We start from the raw sequence: 17,715 nt of genomic DNA, 5'->3' as shown, positions 1-17,715 counted from the left end.
GAAGAAAAGAAGAAAAAGACGAGGAGAGTAGGGAGAGGAAGGAGAGATGGAAAAGGAAAGGAGAAGGTGAGAGGGGAAAGGGAGGGATAGAGGTAGGCTGAGAGAGAGCCAGAGAGAGGAGAGATAGAGACAGAGAGCCAGAGAGAGCTAGGGACAATGAGCAAACATGTACCCAGAACCAGCTTTGGGCTTCTGTTAAAATATATATCCTGCCCCAAAGATGTTTACATCCCTTGGCCCTGAGATGCCTGGGAAGTGGTAATCTCCCTAAACTTTAATCCTCAGAGAGCACAAAGGGTCAGTCAAATCTTGTGATCCATTTGGCGGCTTTCTAGGCGACCCCAATCACACTTCTCCCTTCTCTGTCCTGCCCTGGCCCCAGAAACACATCAGCGCCAAGAAGACACTTTGTTCTCATTTCCTCCTGGCTGTAGGTGGGTTCTAGAGCTTCCTTGGGTTTACAAGAGGCTGCAGGAATTCATCACAAGGGTGGAGGCAACTCAGCACAGTGGGGAAAATGTTGGCTTTAAAGTCATCTTTCCTTTTAAGCTTGGATTCTGCCACTTGTTACCTGCATGACCTTGGGCAAGTCCCTCCTCCATTCTGGGCCTCAGTTTCCTCTCTTGTAGAGTGAAGAGGTAGGATGAGATGACCTCTAACATCCCTTCCATTGCTAAAGCTATGATCCTGGGTCTAGCAAGGACGGGAAAGAAGCAACCCACTCACTCACACCCTATTTTTTTCGAAGCTCCAGAAAGGGAGAGCTGCTGATTTTCCATTCTAGGGACTTTCAGTCCAGACCCTGAGGTTCTTAAAAGCGAGCAGAGAGAGTCTGTGTGGTAATGACCCATTCTCTGTGGCTTAGCCTCAAAATCCAAAGTTTTGAAGGCTCTATTATTCCTCCCTTAAGGAAACTCATTCCTCAGAGAGACTCTACTCTAATTAACCTCAGGTCTCTAAGGCCTCTTAAACCAACCAATTCTCAAGCTTCTCAGGAACTCTGAGGGGTGGGAAGGCTTTACTGTAACTCCCCCACCCCAATACAGTAGGGTGCAAAGAGCTGAAAAATCCACCTCTCTCAGGTTGGGATGGGAGTGGTAGTAGAAAAAGGAGGCCCATATTCTTTCTCCACCTCCTCTGCCTTTACCTCCTAGACTATGTCCTATCATAATGTAAACAAGAGAAACAACAACTCTCTGGAAAACCCTGACTCCCCATGGGGGCAGAGGCTCACATATATACTGCCAAGTAAAACATCACAGCCCCTGCCCCCATCTCGGTTTTGAAGCAAGATTCATTCTGGTTTGATCTCTACAACCTTGCCTGACCAGGAAACCGAGGGAATCTTTCTTGAGCTAGCAAAGTTGGGAGGGGAAAAGAGAGAAGCAAATAAACATGTTTGTATTTTATCTAATGAAGGAGTCTGTGTGGGTGAGAATGGAGTTTGGTAAAGATAGTTTATAGCCATGTGTGTGTGTGTGTGTGTGTGTGTGTGTGTGTGTGTGTGTGTGTCCTTGAAAAATCAAAACAGATCAAAGTCAAAGACTGGCTGATTTCTTGGGAGAAGGCAGCTCAAGAAAAAGATGAGGATGCAGAGCTAAGCAGCCTGAAGCCAGCAGGGTTTGCTCTCCTACAGGACCCAGTCTGTCCTCTGCTGGCGAACTCAAACCCCAGGCATCAGTGACACATCTAGATGGGCAGAGAGGAAGCCCCTCTGGGTCCTCCCATTAACAATCAGTTTCCCAGAAGAATAATTTCTCCTGCTGCTGCCCTTGCTGAGAATACACATACAACCTCTGTGAATACAAAGTTGCCCAACCAGGGTTAAAAGAGATCTTTAAAAACATCCCTGTTTACTCCGCTGCTAAAATTCTCAGCCTCTCTTTCCTCCCTTTGTCAGTCAAAGGACAAACCCTGGCAAGCATGATCCCTGCTTCTTTTGCCTATGGTTAGGCTCTGACCCTAAGCCCCAAGTTAGCCTGCAAAAGTCCCCTGGGGTTTGGAAAGGGGTTTTGCCTTCCTCAGCTCTTGTAGCAAGGGTCCATTGAGAAACATTTAGGGAACAAAAAAGAAAAGCAGATAAAATCTCAGTCTCTTTCTTGTTCACCTAGTGGGGGTAGGGATGGGTGGAGCATCTAAGAGGAAAAGCAAAGATTACAAATGAATAAAGTTTCCAAGCTCACCAGAGAAAGCTGAGCTTTTCTTTTTTTTTTTTTTTTGAGCTTTTCTAATACACATACATTTTAGGGTGAAGACAGGCTGTCACTGGGAAAAGGCTAAGAGGAAAATCTTACAATGCTTATTTCTTTCCCCTCTTACTCCTTGGCAAGCAGAGATCCTACCTCTCATCAGCTCTAAGAGCAATTTCTCTTCCTAAGAACAGGACTCCACCCGATGTGGGGGATCTGTCTTCGAACCTTTCTCCCCTAAGTCCTCATTCCAACAGGGCTATTTGCTAGTATTAAGAAGCCAGTCTGAATCAACGTTAAGGGTGAGGGGTATCTTTCTCTAGAACTAGGGCTGTAAAATAAGGTGATAGACATCTCACTCCCTCACCAATAAAAACACTGGGATGTTTAGAGCAGAGAAGGATGGAAGGGGAACCAAAAGGTCTCGGAAAGGAAAAGCGGGGGGAGCAGTTAAAGGGCCTTTACAGAAGGTGAGCCCATTATCTCCACTAAGACTAAAACAGAAAGCAATAAAATTCTGCTTGCAACACTTGTGCCCGAGGTCATGACAGCAAAAAGAAATTCTTCTTAGGGAAGGAGTTATTAGATAACATAATGGATGCCCAAAGGAGGTTATTTAGGAAGGGTTTGGTGAATCAGAACACCTCTCAAGGTCATAGGCCCTAAGGCCAATGATTCTACAATTGGTAAACTCAGGCAAGCAGAAGTCTGAGGTTCAAGTTTAGTACTACATAGAATTAGCATAGGAAAGTTAATACTTAAGGAAGAACCATTTCATAAATTCTCCAGGGTCCTCCTGAATCAAGCAGGAGTCATTAAGATCACTTCCGAATTTCTACAGCTTAATATTCCCAACTTCCTTAACCTTGCTGAGGAAACAGATCCTTTCTCTTCAGGTGAAACCTTGATATTGAGAAGCAAGTTGTGATCTTAACAGATTAGAATAAACAAATGATGGTGTTTCAGCTGAAGAGGAATAGATATTCCTTGGCATGGGAAGTTAAAGCTATGCCGAAAAGCCTACAAGTTGGCTCAGTGCAGTTTTCTGGGAAACACATCCAAAAAGATTTGCTTTCAAGTGCTTTTAGTCATTTTTTTTTCAGCTGGTAGTAAAAACAATGAAAGAAAACCAAATTAAAATGAACAGCAGCACCTCCCCCCCACCTCCTTTGCTAAGACTTGCTATCAGAAATAAATGTCTATCTGAAGAATGAGTTTACTGACCCAGAAAAAAAAAGAATTGACAGCTCAAGAGAATAGAGATTTAAAAGAGTAAATCTGATTCATAAATCACAAACATTTTCAATATGTCAAATATCTTCACATTTAATCTTACCTGGGCCAAGTACAAAATATACTTTCAAATTAACTCATGGAAAAACTGCCTAGTAGCATGCGAAGGACAGAAAATTCAGCTATGACAAAAAGTATATGCAGGCAATACAGTAATCCTGAAATATACAACGTATTTTCTAATGCCAACCAAGGAAAAGGATACAATTTTCAAACAAGCATGAGACATTTGATAGAGCTGTAAAGTAGGACAGGATTTCCGTATTATGTACATTAAAACCTGACATCCTGCATTTTCTCTTCCTCCCTCTTCTTTCCGCCTGCGGGCTCCCTCCCCCCCCAGTTTGGCAGGTCCTCTCAGCTTAAGGTATTACTGCTTCTAAGGAAAAATCGGTCACCTTTCAAAATAGGAAATAGATAACTAACCCTTTTCCAGCTGGAATGACTCTAATCATCTATGAAACATTACAAGCTAGGACAGAGAACGAGAAAGCCTAAACACCTCATTTACGTCACACGCCTCTCCCCACTTTCTGATCAACCACCACAATGTTTTTTCAGAAAGGGACTCCCCTCCCCCTTAAAAAAATTCCCCATTCTCTGATGTCTCCAAAGGGGTCTATGAAAAGTTCCTTGGGGAAGGAAAGAGGAGGGAAAAAAAACACTCAACACTACAATTCTGATTTATTCGCGTGAACATCAGAAAAACACGTTAGCAAAACATGTCCATATGGAGATAAGAGAAATACAATGATTTTCTGTTTGCATTGGAAACCCAACAGCTGTGGAAAACCTCGTCAATGTTACAAGCCAGTAACTTTTCATCTTTCAGTCTTTTTCGTTTATTAGCTTAAACTCAATTTACTCCGCTGATATTAAAACCATGGGGGGGGAGAAAAATCATCTTTCACAACCTTAAAATAGAAACACACTTTAATATCCATCTGCTCCACTCCATAAATTTACGGCAAGCGAATACACATCTGTTCTAACTTAGTTTCGAAGCTGAAATAGTGGAGCGAAATATCAGCATTATTAGCATCTTGTTTATCTTTTCCTTTCCCATCCTTCTCCCACCCCCACTTCCCACATCTGGGGTCTCATGAACCAGACAAAACTTCCTGGACTGAACTGAACACTACTCACCTTCACAAAGGAGAAGAAGCCCCACGAGCCCCCCGGGGGGAGACATCGTTTTCCCCCGCCAGTAGATGCAAGGACAGAGCGAACTAGCGAGGGAGCGGGGCACGCGTGCGTCCCGCGGGCGCAGGCGGGCAAGTCGCTGGCTGACCGAGGTTCGGGGCGTCCGTCCTCCGAGAGGCGCCGCTGGCCGCCTGCGGGTCTCCGCGCTGGGTGGCTGGCGGGCTCTTGCAGCAGCTGCGACTGTTGCTGCTGCTGCAGGGTCTGTCTGGGAAGCCTCAACCCGGCTGCCCCATAGTCTGAGGAGAGTGCGGATCTTCTAGGAGGTGCGCTCTCTCTTCTGGTCTCAGGGAACTGTGGCGATATGGCCAGGAGGAGGAGAGAGGGACAGAGCGAGATCGAGAGGGAGGGGAGAGAGAATAGGGGAGGGAGGCAGGGAGCGGGGAGAGAATAAGGGAGGGAGGGAGGGGCGGGGAGGGGGGAGTGGGGATGCAGGCGGACACACGCACGGACACACACACACGGACACACACACAACGGAGAGAGAAGGGTGTGAACCTGCAGCTAGGAGGCTCTTAGCAGAGCTGCCTCTGCCCCTGCCCCGGGTGTGCAGGTCTTTTTCTCCGGGTGGGGAGGGCTCCTCATATTCCCCCACGCTACACGCCCAGCCCGCCCCCTTCACTACATTTCTCCCAAGGGCTCGCTCCCGCGGGGTTTTGGTCCGGGCTCGGGGGAGGTCCCTCTCGCTCAGTTCAGCGCGGCGTTAGCTGCGCAACTTTCCAGAAGGGAAGAGAGAGAGAGAAAGAGAGGAGTGGGAGATGGCAAGCAGAGGAAGGGATTCTGCCTTGTACCCCAGAGGCTGCGCTGCCTCGCTCGCTGTGGAAGCGCTCGGGGAAGGGGCTGCCTGGGGGTTTGGGTAAGGAGGGCAGGGTAGGGCGTGAGTACTGGGGGGGGGGACGGTCTACAGAGGAACAGTCCCGGGGCGGGGCGGGGGCGCGAGCAGCTCAGCTTGGCTCCGCGTCTACCTTGGGGGGCGGAGGGAAGGTGCTGAGGCGGGGATGGCAGGTCCTAGGACGCGTGGACCAGCCGCTGTAAAGAGAAAGACGCGAGAAGGGTAGAGCCCTCGGGCGCATCACCACCTGGGCGCGGCAGTGCAGTCCTTACAAGTGGAGGATTGGGACAGACTGGAACTGGGTGACTCTTCTTGCAAATGGAGATTTGAGGCCAGGGGTGAAGGCTGTTGACGAGGTTCTTGGACCCTCGGTCAAAGGAGAAAGGGACAGGGGGATGGTAAACATGGATTTCTTAAAGTATTAAATGGAGAGGTTAGTGGGTGAGAGAAGCACGTGCCCTGGCAAAGTGAGGTGGAAAGAGCACTATATTGAGATTCTGCTCCTTTCCTGTCTGTGTAACCTTGGACAAGTTATTCACCTCTCTGGGCCTTAATTTCCTCACCTGTGATATGATGGAGTTGACTCGATGAAGTCATCGGTCCATCCAGTTCCAAATCCTATGATCTTAAGGTGGGATGGATCCTACAATCACTGGGTGAAGGGAAGGGGACATGAATTCTCATAGAATAAGTAGACTTTGAGGCTGATACAGGGACAAATGAGGGAGGATTATGTTGAATGGCAAACCCATATTATCCTGATTTTTACCTCTCTAAAAAAAACAAAACAAACCATAACCTCTGCTCTGGCTCTTCGACATAAAATATTGAAAATATCCGGGATTTCTGTGATGGAAACACTTCTTGACTTCAGTCTTTATTAGAGAGTCTTCATGAGCCTCTGTGGGGTGGGGATGGGGGGGTGGGGCTTCATTGCCTGGTGGCTGCCAATATTCAGATGTGGTAGTCTGAATTTAACTGGTCTTCACACTAAAGGTTTATGGTCTGAAGCTTTGACTCTTCTTGTACTCAAAGCTTGCTCAGCTTGGTAAAGCTTACCCCTCCCTGACAAATCCTTTGAATACCTGGGGTCCATCTCCTGTAAGGCACCAGAGGACCCTAGGAAGGACATATACATTAGTACTGAACATAACCAAAAAAGTAGAAGGTGGGAGCTAGGCCCAAATAGGACCTTTGGAGTATGGCAATGAGTGCTTTTAACTGTCTCTTGTTTGGCAATTAAAAAAAGGCATTTTTTTTAAATTAAGGGAACCAGAAGTGGTCTGGGAAGACAATCCAACCCCAGAGGCTCTTCCCCCCCCCCAAAGTAGGTTCTAGGAACTGCCTCTTAAAATTACCCTGGGGATCCAGAAGGCTTAGCCCTGTACTAAGGACTCCTTTCCCAAGTTGCTGCTGCTTCTTCCCAACCAGGCAGGTTCTGGAAACCCCAGTTTCCCTGAGTCCCATGGATCAAATCAAAGAGGGAAAGGGCCTTTGTTATTCAGAGTGTCAGGAAGATTGAAGCCTGTGGCTGTGGGTGGAGGAAATCCGAGGGACCCAGGATCCTCAATGTGACTCCCTTTCTCCTTCCCTCTCCTTCAGTAAGGACTGCTCTTACCCAACCCCTCCCTCACGAAGATGTAGTCAGAACTAAATAAGCAATTGCAAATCACTCTGCAGATATGAAGTCAAAGTGAAATCAGTCTCTACTGTGAGAGGAGCCAGCCAGCAGGATGGATGAGAAAATGCTCCAAGGCTTTGGCACATACACAAGTTGGCTCTGCCCCAGTACGTTCTACCAATGATGGCAAAGCACTCAGTCCAGAAAGTTCATAAAGGTAGGGCAGGGCCCAGCTCTCAGAGCAGCTATATGGCCTCTGGGCAGGACCATTTGCGAAGCAATAAGGGCATGTGCTCCAGGAGCAGACCTAGATTAGGGAACTACCTGGCTTGCAGGTGTCAAGGAGTTCTGAGAGCAGGAACTACTGGCTTCCCCAGATGTTGTCCAGTGGCCTGGTGGCCTGAGGTATTATTCCCTCCCCTCTCCATCCCCCCCCCATAGGAGAATTAGCCAGTCCAGTTTATTGACCCATCTCCCTATTTTAGATTCTTATCCAGTAATCTCTGCCCAGGACTTAGCCCAGATACAAGGAACATGAACAAAAACCAGCCACAAGTCAAGCCAGACTTGGTGGGAACCAGTAAACTACTCACCCCCACACTCCCCATGATACTTTCTGAAGCTTCCTGACATAGACTCATTCTCTGCCAGGACAGGATCTCACACTTCTCTGTGGGAGGAAAGGAGGAGGATATGTAGGCCAGAGGGAAGGGAGCTGAAGACCCTTCTCCTTTCATCCTTTAAAGCTTGTGACCCTCTATCCCCTCCCCAACTCCTCAAGTCCTAACCTCCCTCTTGACTTAGCCTCTTACAATCTTAATCATTACCTCCTAGGGAAACGCCTTCAGCTTAGTGCCATCACGGATACCTGGCTGGTGTGTATCTGATAGACACACCTCGGGGCCATGGCCTCCCTGGCTTTTCTCCTTCACTCAGGACTCTGTGTATCCAAATGCGAGCAGGCTTGTCATTGCTTAGGGAGGCCTGAGCTCTCCTTTTGCATTAAGGACGATGACCCTAGGGACCAGGTAGAGATACATCATAGATGTGTACCTATAAGAACCTAAGGAGGCATTCCATCCAGCAGAGGGCAGAGGTGAAGCATAGGTGCTTCAGTCACAAGCAGCTTGGGTAGAGAGGGAGGACCAGTGACAGTGACTCTGTCCCACCCCTCTGCCCAGTTCTTCCTGAATTCTTAGGATGGCTGTGTCACCTGTCAGATCACATTTAGACTCATAGGACCATGGGAATGAGTGCTGGAAAGGGGCCTCAGAGATTATCTAGTCTGACTTCTTCACTTCGCAAATGAGGAACCTGAAGGCCAGGGAGGCCATGTGGCTCAGTGGAAAGAACACTGCCCTGAGAATCAAAGGACCTAGGTTTGAGTCTTGGCTCTGCTGCTGACTGTCTGTAGGACTTTCGTCAGATTAACTCACTGGCCTTCATTTTCTTCATCTGTAAAATAGGGGGAAGGGGCAGATAATTACTACCTATGTGTCCTTCGGCAGTTCCTTTACCTCAGTGGGCCTTAGTTTCCTCGCCTGTGAAATAGGGATGGATGATTACTACCTGTCTGACCTTGGACAAGTTACAATCCTATTGAGTCTCATCTGTAAAATCTTTCCTCATCTGTAAAATGAGACAGTTAGACTAAATGGCCTCTGCTGTACCTTCAGGCTCTGGAGCTAGCCAACCTCTGATTGTCCTTTAGGCAGCTCTATTGCAATGATTGTATAATACATAGTAGTTAGTGGAATAAGATTCAAACTCAGATCTTCTGACTTCAAAGCCAGTACTTGATCTTTTTCACCATGTTGCAGCAGCTACAGACTCATTTGTGCATCACACTTCCTGCCCTGTCCCCTCCATGTTTTATAGATATTTTTTTCTCCACTAGATTCTCAACACCCAGAAGGCAAAAATAGGCTATTTGTATAACCAAGAGCACTTGGAATGGGTCAGACTAGGGACTGCAGTAACTAGTCAATAAATGTTTGCTTATCTTTTTTTGGTTCAAAGGTTGGAAATTGAGGGGATATCCATCAATTGGGGAATGACTGAACAAGGTGTGGTATGTGATTGTGACAGAATACTATTGTGCTATAAGAAATGGTGAGCAAGATGGTTTCAGAAAAACCTGGGAAGACATATATGAACTGATACAAAGTAAAATGAGCAGAACCAAGAGATCATTGTCACACAGTAACAGCAATATTGTACAATGATCAACTGTGAATGACTTAACTACTCTTATCAAGACAATGATCCAAGTCAGGTCCAAAGGACCCATGGTGAAAAATGCTATCTACCTCCAAAGAACTGATGAACTCTGAATGCAGATTCAGTCATACTTTTTAAACCTTATTTTTCTTGGTGGTTTTTGCAACATAGATAATATGGAAATATGTTAGTCGACACATTGCTTGCCTTCTCAAGGGTTTGGGGAGGGGTGGAAGGGAAGGAGAGAATTTGGCTCTCAAATTTTTAAAAAATTGAATGTTACTTTTATGTGTAATTGGCAGATATTTAGCAAAATAAATAAAAATATGTTGAAGAAATAAATACTTGCTAATTGACTGAATAATTGGCCTATGGAAGTAGTCTTCACAAGGAAAGTTTCTGTCTCTCTGTCTCTGTCTCTCTCCTTCCTTTCTCAGTTTTCTCTTTCTTCCTTTGAGCCTCTTAGAGAATACCTCTTTATGTTGCCTCATCTTAAACCAAGGCCTCTTTGGGGAATTGCTTGCACTTCTGAACTGTGTGGTTGCCCCAGTTCATTCTGTGCGTTAATACATTTGCTCCAGCAGGTACTTCAGAAGCATTTTTGAGTGCCTTTGGAATTCAACTCATCTGCTACAGAGCTTGGGAGTGGGGTAGGGAGGGGGAGGAGTAAACAGATCTCATTTTTCAGATGACTTTCATTTCATTCTGAGCATGGACCGACCTCTCTGGAACACTCTGTTTTATTCCTTCCCCTTTTTTGTTTCAATTTCTGCTTTGTTCTCCTCTAAGCAGGATATGGTATATTTCGGGGAGTAGGACTGGAGGGTGGTGAGGAGAAATGAAATGAGGTGACAATAATTCCTGTTCATCCAATAGAATGTAAGCTCCTTGAGGGCAGGGATAGTTTCTTTTTAGTCTTCATATCCCTAGAGTCCAGTACAATGTCTGTCATATACGAGACACTAGACATTCAGTAAACATGTTGAATGTTGACCGTTGAATCTTTCTCCTTTCCAGTTCCTACCACACAGATTCATCTACTCCATAAAACCATGATTATAGAAATTAAACTGTGTAGGGTAAAACAATGCTCATAAGCATCTCAGACTTCTCTACTTAGTTGAAATCTCCCTTCTACCTCTCCAAAACAAGATAGGAACTTGGTGCCCAAGAAGGCTACAACTATGCTTTGGTCCTGAGCAGCTTTGATTACTTCTCCCCATATGACCTTCCTTTCTCATTAGACAGCTTTTTACAATTAGCTTGGGAGATAAAAGGAGAGAGGAGCCTGGATCTGTGATTTCATTTGTGAAGAGAACTCCCAGTGAGGAAATTCTTCCAATGTAGACCAACAACAGCTGTTGTAATTGACAGTATATAGTCATATGTAGAGAATTACTTGGAGATACTGAGAAGGCAGGTGTCAGAAGTAGGATTTTAACATAGGTCAGCTCTCTAGCCACCTCAATCATGCTGCCTTTCAGCCATTGTTGTTCAGTTGTGTCAGACTCTTCCTGACCACATTTGGGGTTTTCTTGGTAAAGGTACCGAAGTAGTTTGCCATTTCCTTCTCCAGCTAATTTTACAGATGAGGAAACTGAGACAAACAGTAACAAAGGGTTAAGTGACTTACCCAGAGTCACACAGTTAATACATATCTGAGGCTAGATTTGAACTCAGAAAAATAAGTGTTTCTGACTCCAGGCCCAGTACTCTATCCACTGCACCACCTAGCACAAATCATTAATAGGGTCTTTCATGATATCCTTGTGGACAAGATGGAGACATGCATGCTAGATGCTACAGTTAAGTAGATTAAGAACTAGCTGAATGACTGGAGCCAAAAAGTAGGCATCAATGGTCAGTGTCAACCTGGAGGGATTTCTCTAGAGTAATGCCCCAGTAATCTGCCCTTAGTTATACATGTGCCTTTTAAATTTTTATCAATGACTTGTATGAAGCATACAAGCATACACCAGAGCTAGTGAGGATAGCAAGCAAGGTAGCTGAAAAAACTAGAATCTAAAAAGAGCTCAATAGGTTAGAATGATGGGCTTAGGGGCGGCTAGGAGGCGCAGTGGATAGAGCACTGGCCCGGGAGTCAGGTGGACCTGAGTTTGAATCAGAACCTCAGACGCTAGCTAGGCAAGTCATTTAACTCTGATTGTCCCCCTCCCCAACAACAACAACAACAAAAAAAGAATGATGAGTTTAATCTAATAAAAATGAAATTCAGTGGAGATAAATGTAAAGTCTTTTGCTTGGGTTCAAAAAATCAAGTTTGCAAATTCAAAAGAGGTGGAAGAAATGAGCTAGATAACAGTTCTTGGGAAAAAGGATCTGGAGAGTTTTAGTGAATTGTAAACTCAGTATGAGTCAACAGCAGGCTAAGGTATCCCAAAAAGATAATGCTATCCAAAGGCTTTTATTTTTTTTTTAAATAGAATACTAGTATCCAAGACTAGGGAAATAATAGTTCCATTTTAGCCTGCCCTGAACAGACTTTATTTGGAGTATTGTATTCAAATCTGTGCTCCATGTTTCAGGAATGACATTGACAAACTGGATCATGTCCAGAGCAGGGCATTCAGAATGGAAAGAGAACCAGAAAATATATCATACAAGGTAGAAGTGGAAGGCACCAGAAATATTTAGGCTGTAAAATTAGATTCTTTAAGAATAGCATAGCTATTTTAAGTATTTGACCTTTAAGTACATAACCACTTATTAGGTATGTTGAGAAGAGACTCCTGTATCAGTTGGGATGGAACATATAACCACTTATTAGGTATGTTGAGAAGAGACTCCTGTATCAGTTGGGATGGGAATAATTTCTTCCAGATCTGAGAGCCTATGATTCTAAAAATCTAAAATTGTTTAGTTCCAAATACTATCATTTATTCATCCAACAAATATTTCCCAAGGACGTCTTGTTTGAAGTACTATTCTAGGTATTTTGACATATATGGACCCTGCCCTCAAGGAGTTTACAATTCAGCTGGAGAGCAAGCATAGTATAAACAGGTACTTGAGTTTTAGTCCTCTTTCTTCCTTAGTAGTTATGTGACTTTGTCATTTCATCTCCATGTGCCGTAGTATCCTCATCTGTAAAATAAATGTCTTAGGTGAGATCTCTAAGGTTTTTTCCAGCTCTAACATTCATTGTTTCTAGAGAGGAAATGCTGCTGCCGCTACTGTTTATCCTTTGTTCTCGAAGCGGACCATGATATCAGGGAGGGGATGCCATGACATGCAAGTGAATTGGATTTAAGTGAGGGAGGGCTGTGTAAAGTCACCAGCCTCACTTTCTCCTCCACACCCATCTGAGTCCAATGACCAGATATGGATTAGGACAACTGGAGATGGCCCAGGATGCAGTGGGGGACCTTGGCTTTTTCAAGCTAAGTCTCGGTTTGACTGAGGTAGTGCCCATTCAGTGATTAAGGCTTTAAAAATGGGGTAAAGAATGGCCTCTTTAAAAAAATAGATCTGGTTTGGTTTTGTTTTCTCTTTCTTGTGGTTCCCCCTATTGGGTTCTAATTCTTCCTTACAACATTACTAATGTGAAAATATGTTCAATAGGAATGTATAGCCTGTATCAGATTGCATGCCTGTCTTGGGGAGACAGGTGGAGAGGGAGGGGGAGAAAAATTTTAAACTCAAAAGCATATGGAAGTGATTGCTGATAACTCAAAATAAATTAATAAAAAATTTTAAAAATAAAAAATAGATATGGGAGGGGAAGACTTTCAGAGTTTCTGGCCAAAACAGAAACAATTATTATTTACATTAATTCTGAGCCAATCAGGGCCCAAACAGTGACCATGTAGGGATTGGTCTAGGACTAGAGTGATTTGGGTTTAAGACTGGTCTTTAAGAGAAAAAAAAAGCTTTCAGAGATTAAAATGAACATTCCCTTTGGAGCACCAGCAGGTAATACCATGTGTGGAGAGAGAAGAAAAGGAAGGAAGGAAGGAAGGAAGGAAGGAAGGAAGGAAGGAAGGAAGGAAGGAAGGAAGGGAGGAAGGAAGGGAGGGAGGAGGGAGGGAGGAAGGGAGGAAGGAAGGAAGGAAGGAAGGAGGGAGGGGAGGGAGGAAGGAAGGAGGGAGGAGGAGGGAGGAAGGGAGGAAGGAAGGAAGGAGGGAGGGAGGAGGGAGGAAGGAGGGAAGGAGGAGGGAGGGAGGGAGGGAGGAAGGAGGGAGGGAGGGAGGGAGGAAGGAGGGAGGGAGGAGGGAAGGGAGGGAGGGGGAGGGAGAGAAGGAGGGAGGGAGGGAGGAAGGGAGGAGGAGGAGGAGGGGGAGGGAGGGAGGAAGGAGGGAGGGAGGGAGGGAGGAAGGAAGGGAGGAAGGAAGGAAGGAAGGAAGGAGGGAGGGAAGGATGGAAAGAAGAAAAAGAAAGAAAGCTGTGTTGCCCAACTAGAAACTTGGTCCCTAGTGGCCAGCTCCTTCTCTATTCATAGAGGTTGCTGTTTGTCCTTCATTCCTGAAGAAGACTACGACATCAGGGAAGTGATGCCATGACATGCAACTGAATTGGATATTTTTTAAGCCTTAATCACTGAATGGGTGCTGCCTCAGTCAAACTGAGACTTGTTACAGGCCTTAACTTGAAAAGGCCAAGGTCCCCCATCCTGAACCATCTCCAATTGTCTTGATCCATATCTGGCCACCGGACCCAGATGATTCCAAAGGAGAAAGTGAGGCTGGTGACTCCCTCACTTAAATCCAATTCACTTGCATGTCATAGAGAGAGAATAACACTTATACAAATAACAATACTACAAGTCAATGTAAGATACATTTTTTATTAAATTTTATTTTTGTTGATACCTTTTATGTTTGTGTAGTATTCAGCTCCTAGTATAACCTCTCTTTGCTTAAAAAGTGAGCCATTCTTTATTTTTTTAAAAAAAGGTTTAAATAGGGGAAAGAACAGCTCAGTAAAACTAACCAACATATCAACCATGTCTATGGGTGTAAAATACTGTATATATAAGAGTACATGTTCTTGTATATACAATATTCCATATTCATAGTCCTCCAGCTCTGTAATGAAGGGAGAAAGGTGCATTTTCTCAGTTTTTCTGTAGGGACGAGTTTGAAAATTTTGATCATACAGCATTCAATTTCATCTCATTTTCCTTCAGTTTACATTGTTGTAATCATTATATATACAGTATTGTTTTCTTGGTTCCGCTTACTTCACTCATCATTAGTTCATATTGGTCTTCCCAAACTTCTCTGAGTCCTTCATGTGTCATCTTTTATGGTGTTATAATACTCAATTATATTTATGCACTATAATTTATTCAGCCAGTCCACAAACAATGAACACCTACTTTGTTTCACTTCTTTGTTAACACAAAAAGTGTATCTATTCATATTTCGCCACATGTATCACCTGTCTTTCTTTGATTTCCTTAATGTATATATGCCTAGCAACAGGATCTCTGGGCCAAAGGGCATACATAGTTTGGTTGCCTTTTTAAAGCATTATTCCAAATTGCTTTCCATATTGTCTAAACTAGTTCACAGCTCCATTGACAGCATATTTGTGTGCCTATCTTTCCTTAGCTCCTCCCAACATTCATTATTGATGTCTTGTATCACTCTTGCCATTTTATGGAATGTGAGGTAGAACCTCAGAGTTGTTTTGAATTTTAATTTCTCTCATTAGTGATTTGGCACAATCTTTGCTGTGGTTGTTATTAATTTACTATTCTTTCTTTTCAGAATATTTATTCCTATCCTTTGACCACTTATCTATTGGATAATGACTATTCCTAAGAGCCATTTTTACTTGAAGTAAAGTGATGAATCAGCATAGTCATCCTTCTCTCTACATTTCCCTTCTTTTGGCTGTTTACACTTGAGGCATCCTTCTGAACCAACTCCATGTTCTTACCATCTCCTCCCTGATCTTCTTAAAGAGACTGTATTCCATTTATTCCTTTCACACTAAACAGAAAATGCTTTTCCATGCTCCCCCCCCATTTTCCTTTAAGCTGAAGACACTCTCTTGTCCTACCCATTCATTAACCTGGAAATACAGGTGGAAGAATTGGTCATCTTAGTTTTAGGGTAAAAATATCGCAACTCAAGAGGTTGAGTGACTTATCTAAGTAAGTTTTTTTTAGGCGTTTGTGAAAATGAGGTGGTATATAAGATGATAGTTTGAGAGAATGGCAGAATCAAATAAATGAAAGACTTTCATAAAAATGAAAGGGGAAATTAGAAAGTGTTTGCAAGCAATAGGGAAGGATTCATTGGATAAGGAAAGATTTGAAGATTAGACAGAGAAAGAAGATGATAGGACTAACTCCTGGAGAAGATGAGGGAGTGACATCAAGAGTGCCAATCGAGATGATTATTGTTTGCAAGGAGAAAGGTCACCTTTTTCTCTGAAGTATGGCAAAGGAAGATGTAATAGGATTTAACACCAAGGTGATTTGAGTATGGAATTAGGGAAAGGAAAAAGCTCGCATTGGAAGATCTCAGTTTTTTCCAATAAAATATTAGTGAGCCTCTTCTAAGAGGGAGAGTGAGATAGTGGGGTAGATAGATTAAAAAGATAAGTTGGGAAGAGGGGAGTATTTGGGAGAACCTCTTTAGATTTGGAGAAGACACTGGGGAATGGGATAGAGAGTCCATCAGGAAAGAAGACAAGAATAAGGGTATGGCAGTGAGGGCTCAGCTGTTACAGGATAACATCTCTGTGTAGTGGACCTCGCCAAGGTTGTGTGATTTCTTCCATCTCCATCAATGTTTATCACCTTGTGAGTAAGAGGGGAGGAGGAAAATAATGGTGAGACTAAATCAGGGTTAGGGTTTTAGAAGGGTTGAAAGATGATAGAGCAAGGAGGTACTCAAATGTAGAGAACAGTGTAAAATTGAACTGTTTAACTATAAGGTCAAGATATTGAAGGAAGGAAAATGAAGGAAAGTGAAGGAAGAGCTATGATGATGGTCTGGGAAAGCAGGAAAGGACAACTGGAGGTTGTTGTAAGAGACAAAAAAAAAGGCTGAAGAGGACTAAGTACAGAGAAAGGTGGAAGGATCTAATAGAGGAATTTCAAGGTTATAGATTATAAGCAACTCAATCAGGATGGTGGAATAGAAGAAAGCAATACAACCAGCTCCTAGGCCAGGAGCTAGAAGACTTAGACCAGGGAGGCAGCAATAAGACTTTGGCCTGGTTCAAACTACTTTGGGCCCACTGAAACTTTCAAGTGTCCAGTTTGAGCTGCCCCTGATGTCCCTGAAGAACATAGTACTCAGTACCCAAAGAAAGCAGCAGCAGAATCCAGGATGATAAAAAAAAAATGACCAAGAATATCCCAGCCATGCTCTCCAGAAGTATGTGGAGTCTGTCTGTCCCTATCACAAAGTCTAAAGTCAAGAAGTAAGGATGGAAAATTAATAAGAAAAGAGAATACCATCATAAAGAGCTATTATAGTGACAAAGATGCCTAAGACACAAACCTAGAGAAGAGAAGACACCAAAACACCTACAAAGCTTCAAAGGAAAATGCAGCTTGGGCACAAGTGCAAATATAATTCCAGAATAAGTTGAGCAAGAGGATTTTTTTTAAGGATTAAAATTGTCTGTAAATGAAATGAAAGCACTCAAGGAAAGAATTGGAAAAGAATTTAGACATATGGGAAAAGATTTGGAAGGAGAATTAAACTTTAATTTAGGAGGTACAAAACCTCACCCTAGAAACTCCTTGAAAATTAGAATGGATCAAATAGAAGTTAATGGCTATATGAGACAACAAGAAATAGTAAAACAGTCAAAAGATTGGAAAAGTAGGAGAAAGTGTAAAATGTCTCATATCAAAAACAACTGACCAAGGAAATGGATCAAGGAAAGATGATTTTAGAATCATTGCACTACTAAATAGAAGAGCGTAGGTGTCATATTTTAAGAGATCCTGAAGGAAAATTGTCCTGATCTTTTAGAATGAGAGACTAAAGTGACACTAGAAAGAAGCCACGGATCACCTGAAAGAAACCTCAAAATGAAAACTCCCAGCAATGTCATAGTCAAAATCCAGAGTTATCAGATAAAAAAAAAATACTGCGAGCAACCAGAAAGAAAGAATTTAAGTACCGAGGATTCACAGTCACACTCATTCAAGATTTAGCAGCTATGGATTGCACATGTAGAAAACCTGTGAATGAAAATAAGATCAAGGGTATGAGCTTCCTTGTGTGTGGTAGAATAGGGTGAAAGAACAGATCATGAGAGTTGAGGAAATCGAACTGGGAAGCAAAGGTATTTGAGAAGATGTTGACATCTAATTATAGTCACTTAGTACAACAATGAAGGTTAGGGTAGCAAAAAAAAGGTTGTAATCC

General features: G+C 43.5%; 1 protein-coding gene across 1 annotated transcript in view; it reads right to left on the bottom strand.

The window, feature by feature from the left end:
- The window catches only part of RET (ret proto-oncogene), a 160,965-nt gene extending 155,904 nt beyond the window's left edge, over window positions 1-5,061 (bottom strand). The window contains 1 exon segment of the mRNA XM_021006153.2: window positions 4,629-5,061. Within this exon segment, the coding sequence (XP_020861812.2) occupies window positions 4,629-4,674 (46 nt within the window). The 5' untranslated portion in view covers window positions 4,675-5,061.
- Between the last annotated feature and the right edge of the window lie 12,654 nt (window positions 5,062-17,715).

The sequence above is a fragment of the Phascolarctos cinereus genome, unplaced genomic scaffold (assembly GCF_003287225.1).
Source record: "Phascolarctos cinereus isolate Bilbo 61053 unplaced genomic scaffold, phaCin_HiC Scaffold_3;HRSCAF=262, whole genome shotgun sequence".
Classification (NCBI taxonomy): domain Eukaryota; kingdom Metazoa; phylum Chordata; class Mammalia; order Diprotodontia; family Phascolarctidae; genus Phascolarctos; species Phascolarctos cinereus.
This window is presented reverse-complemented; position numbering and strand designations above follow the sequence as displayed.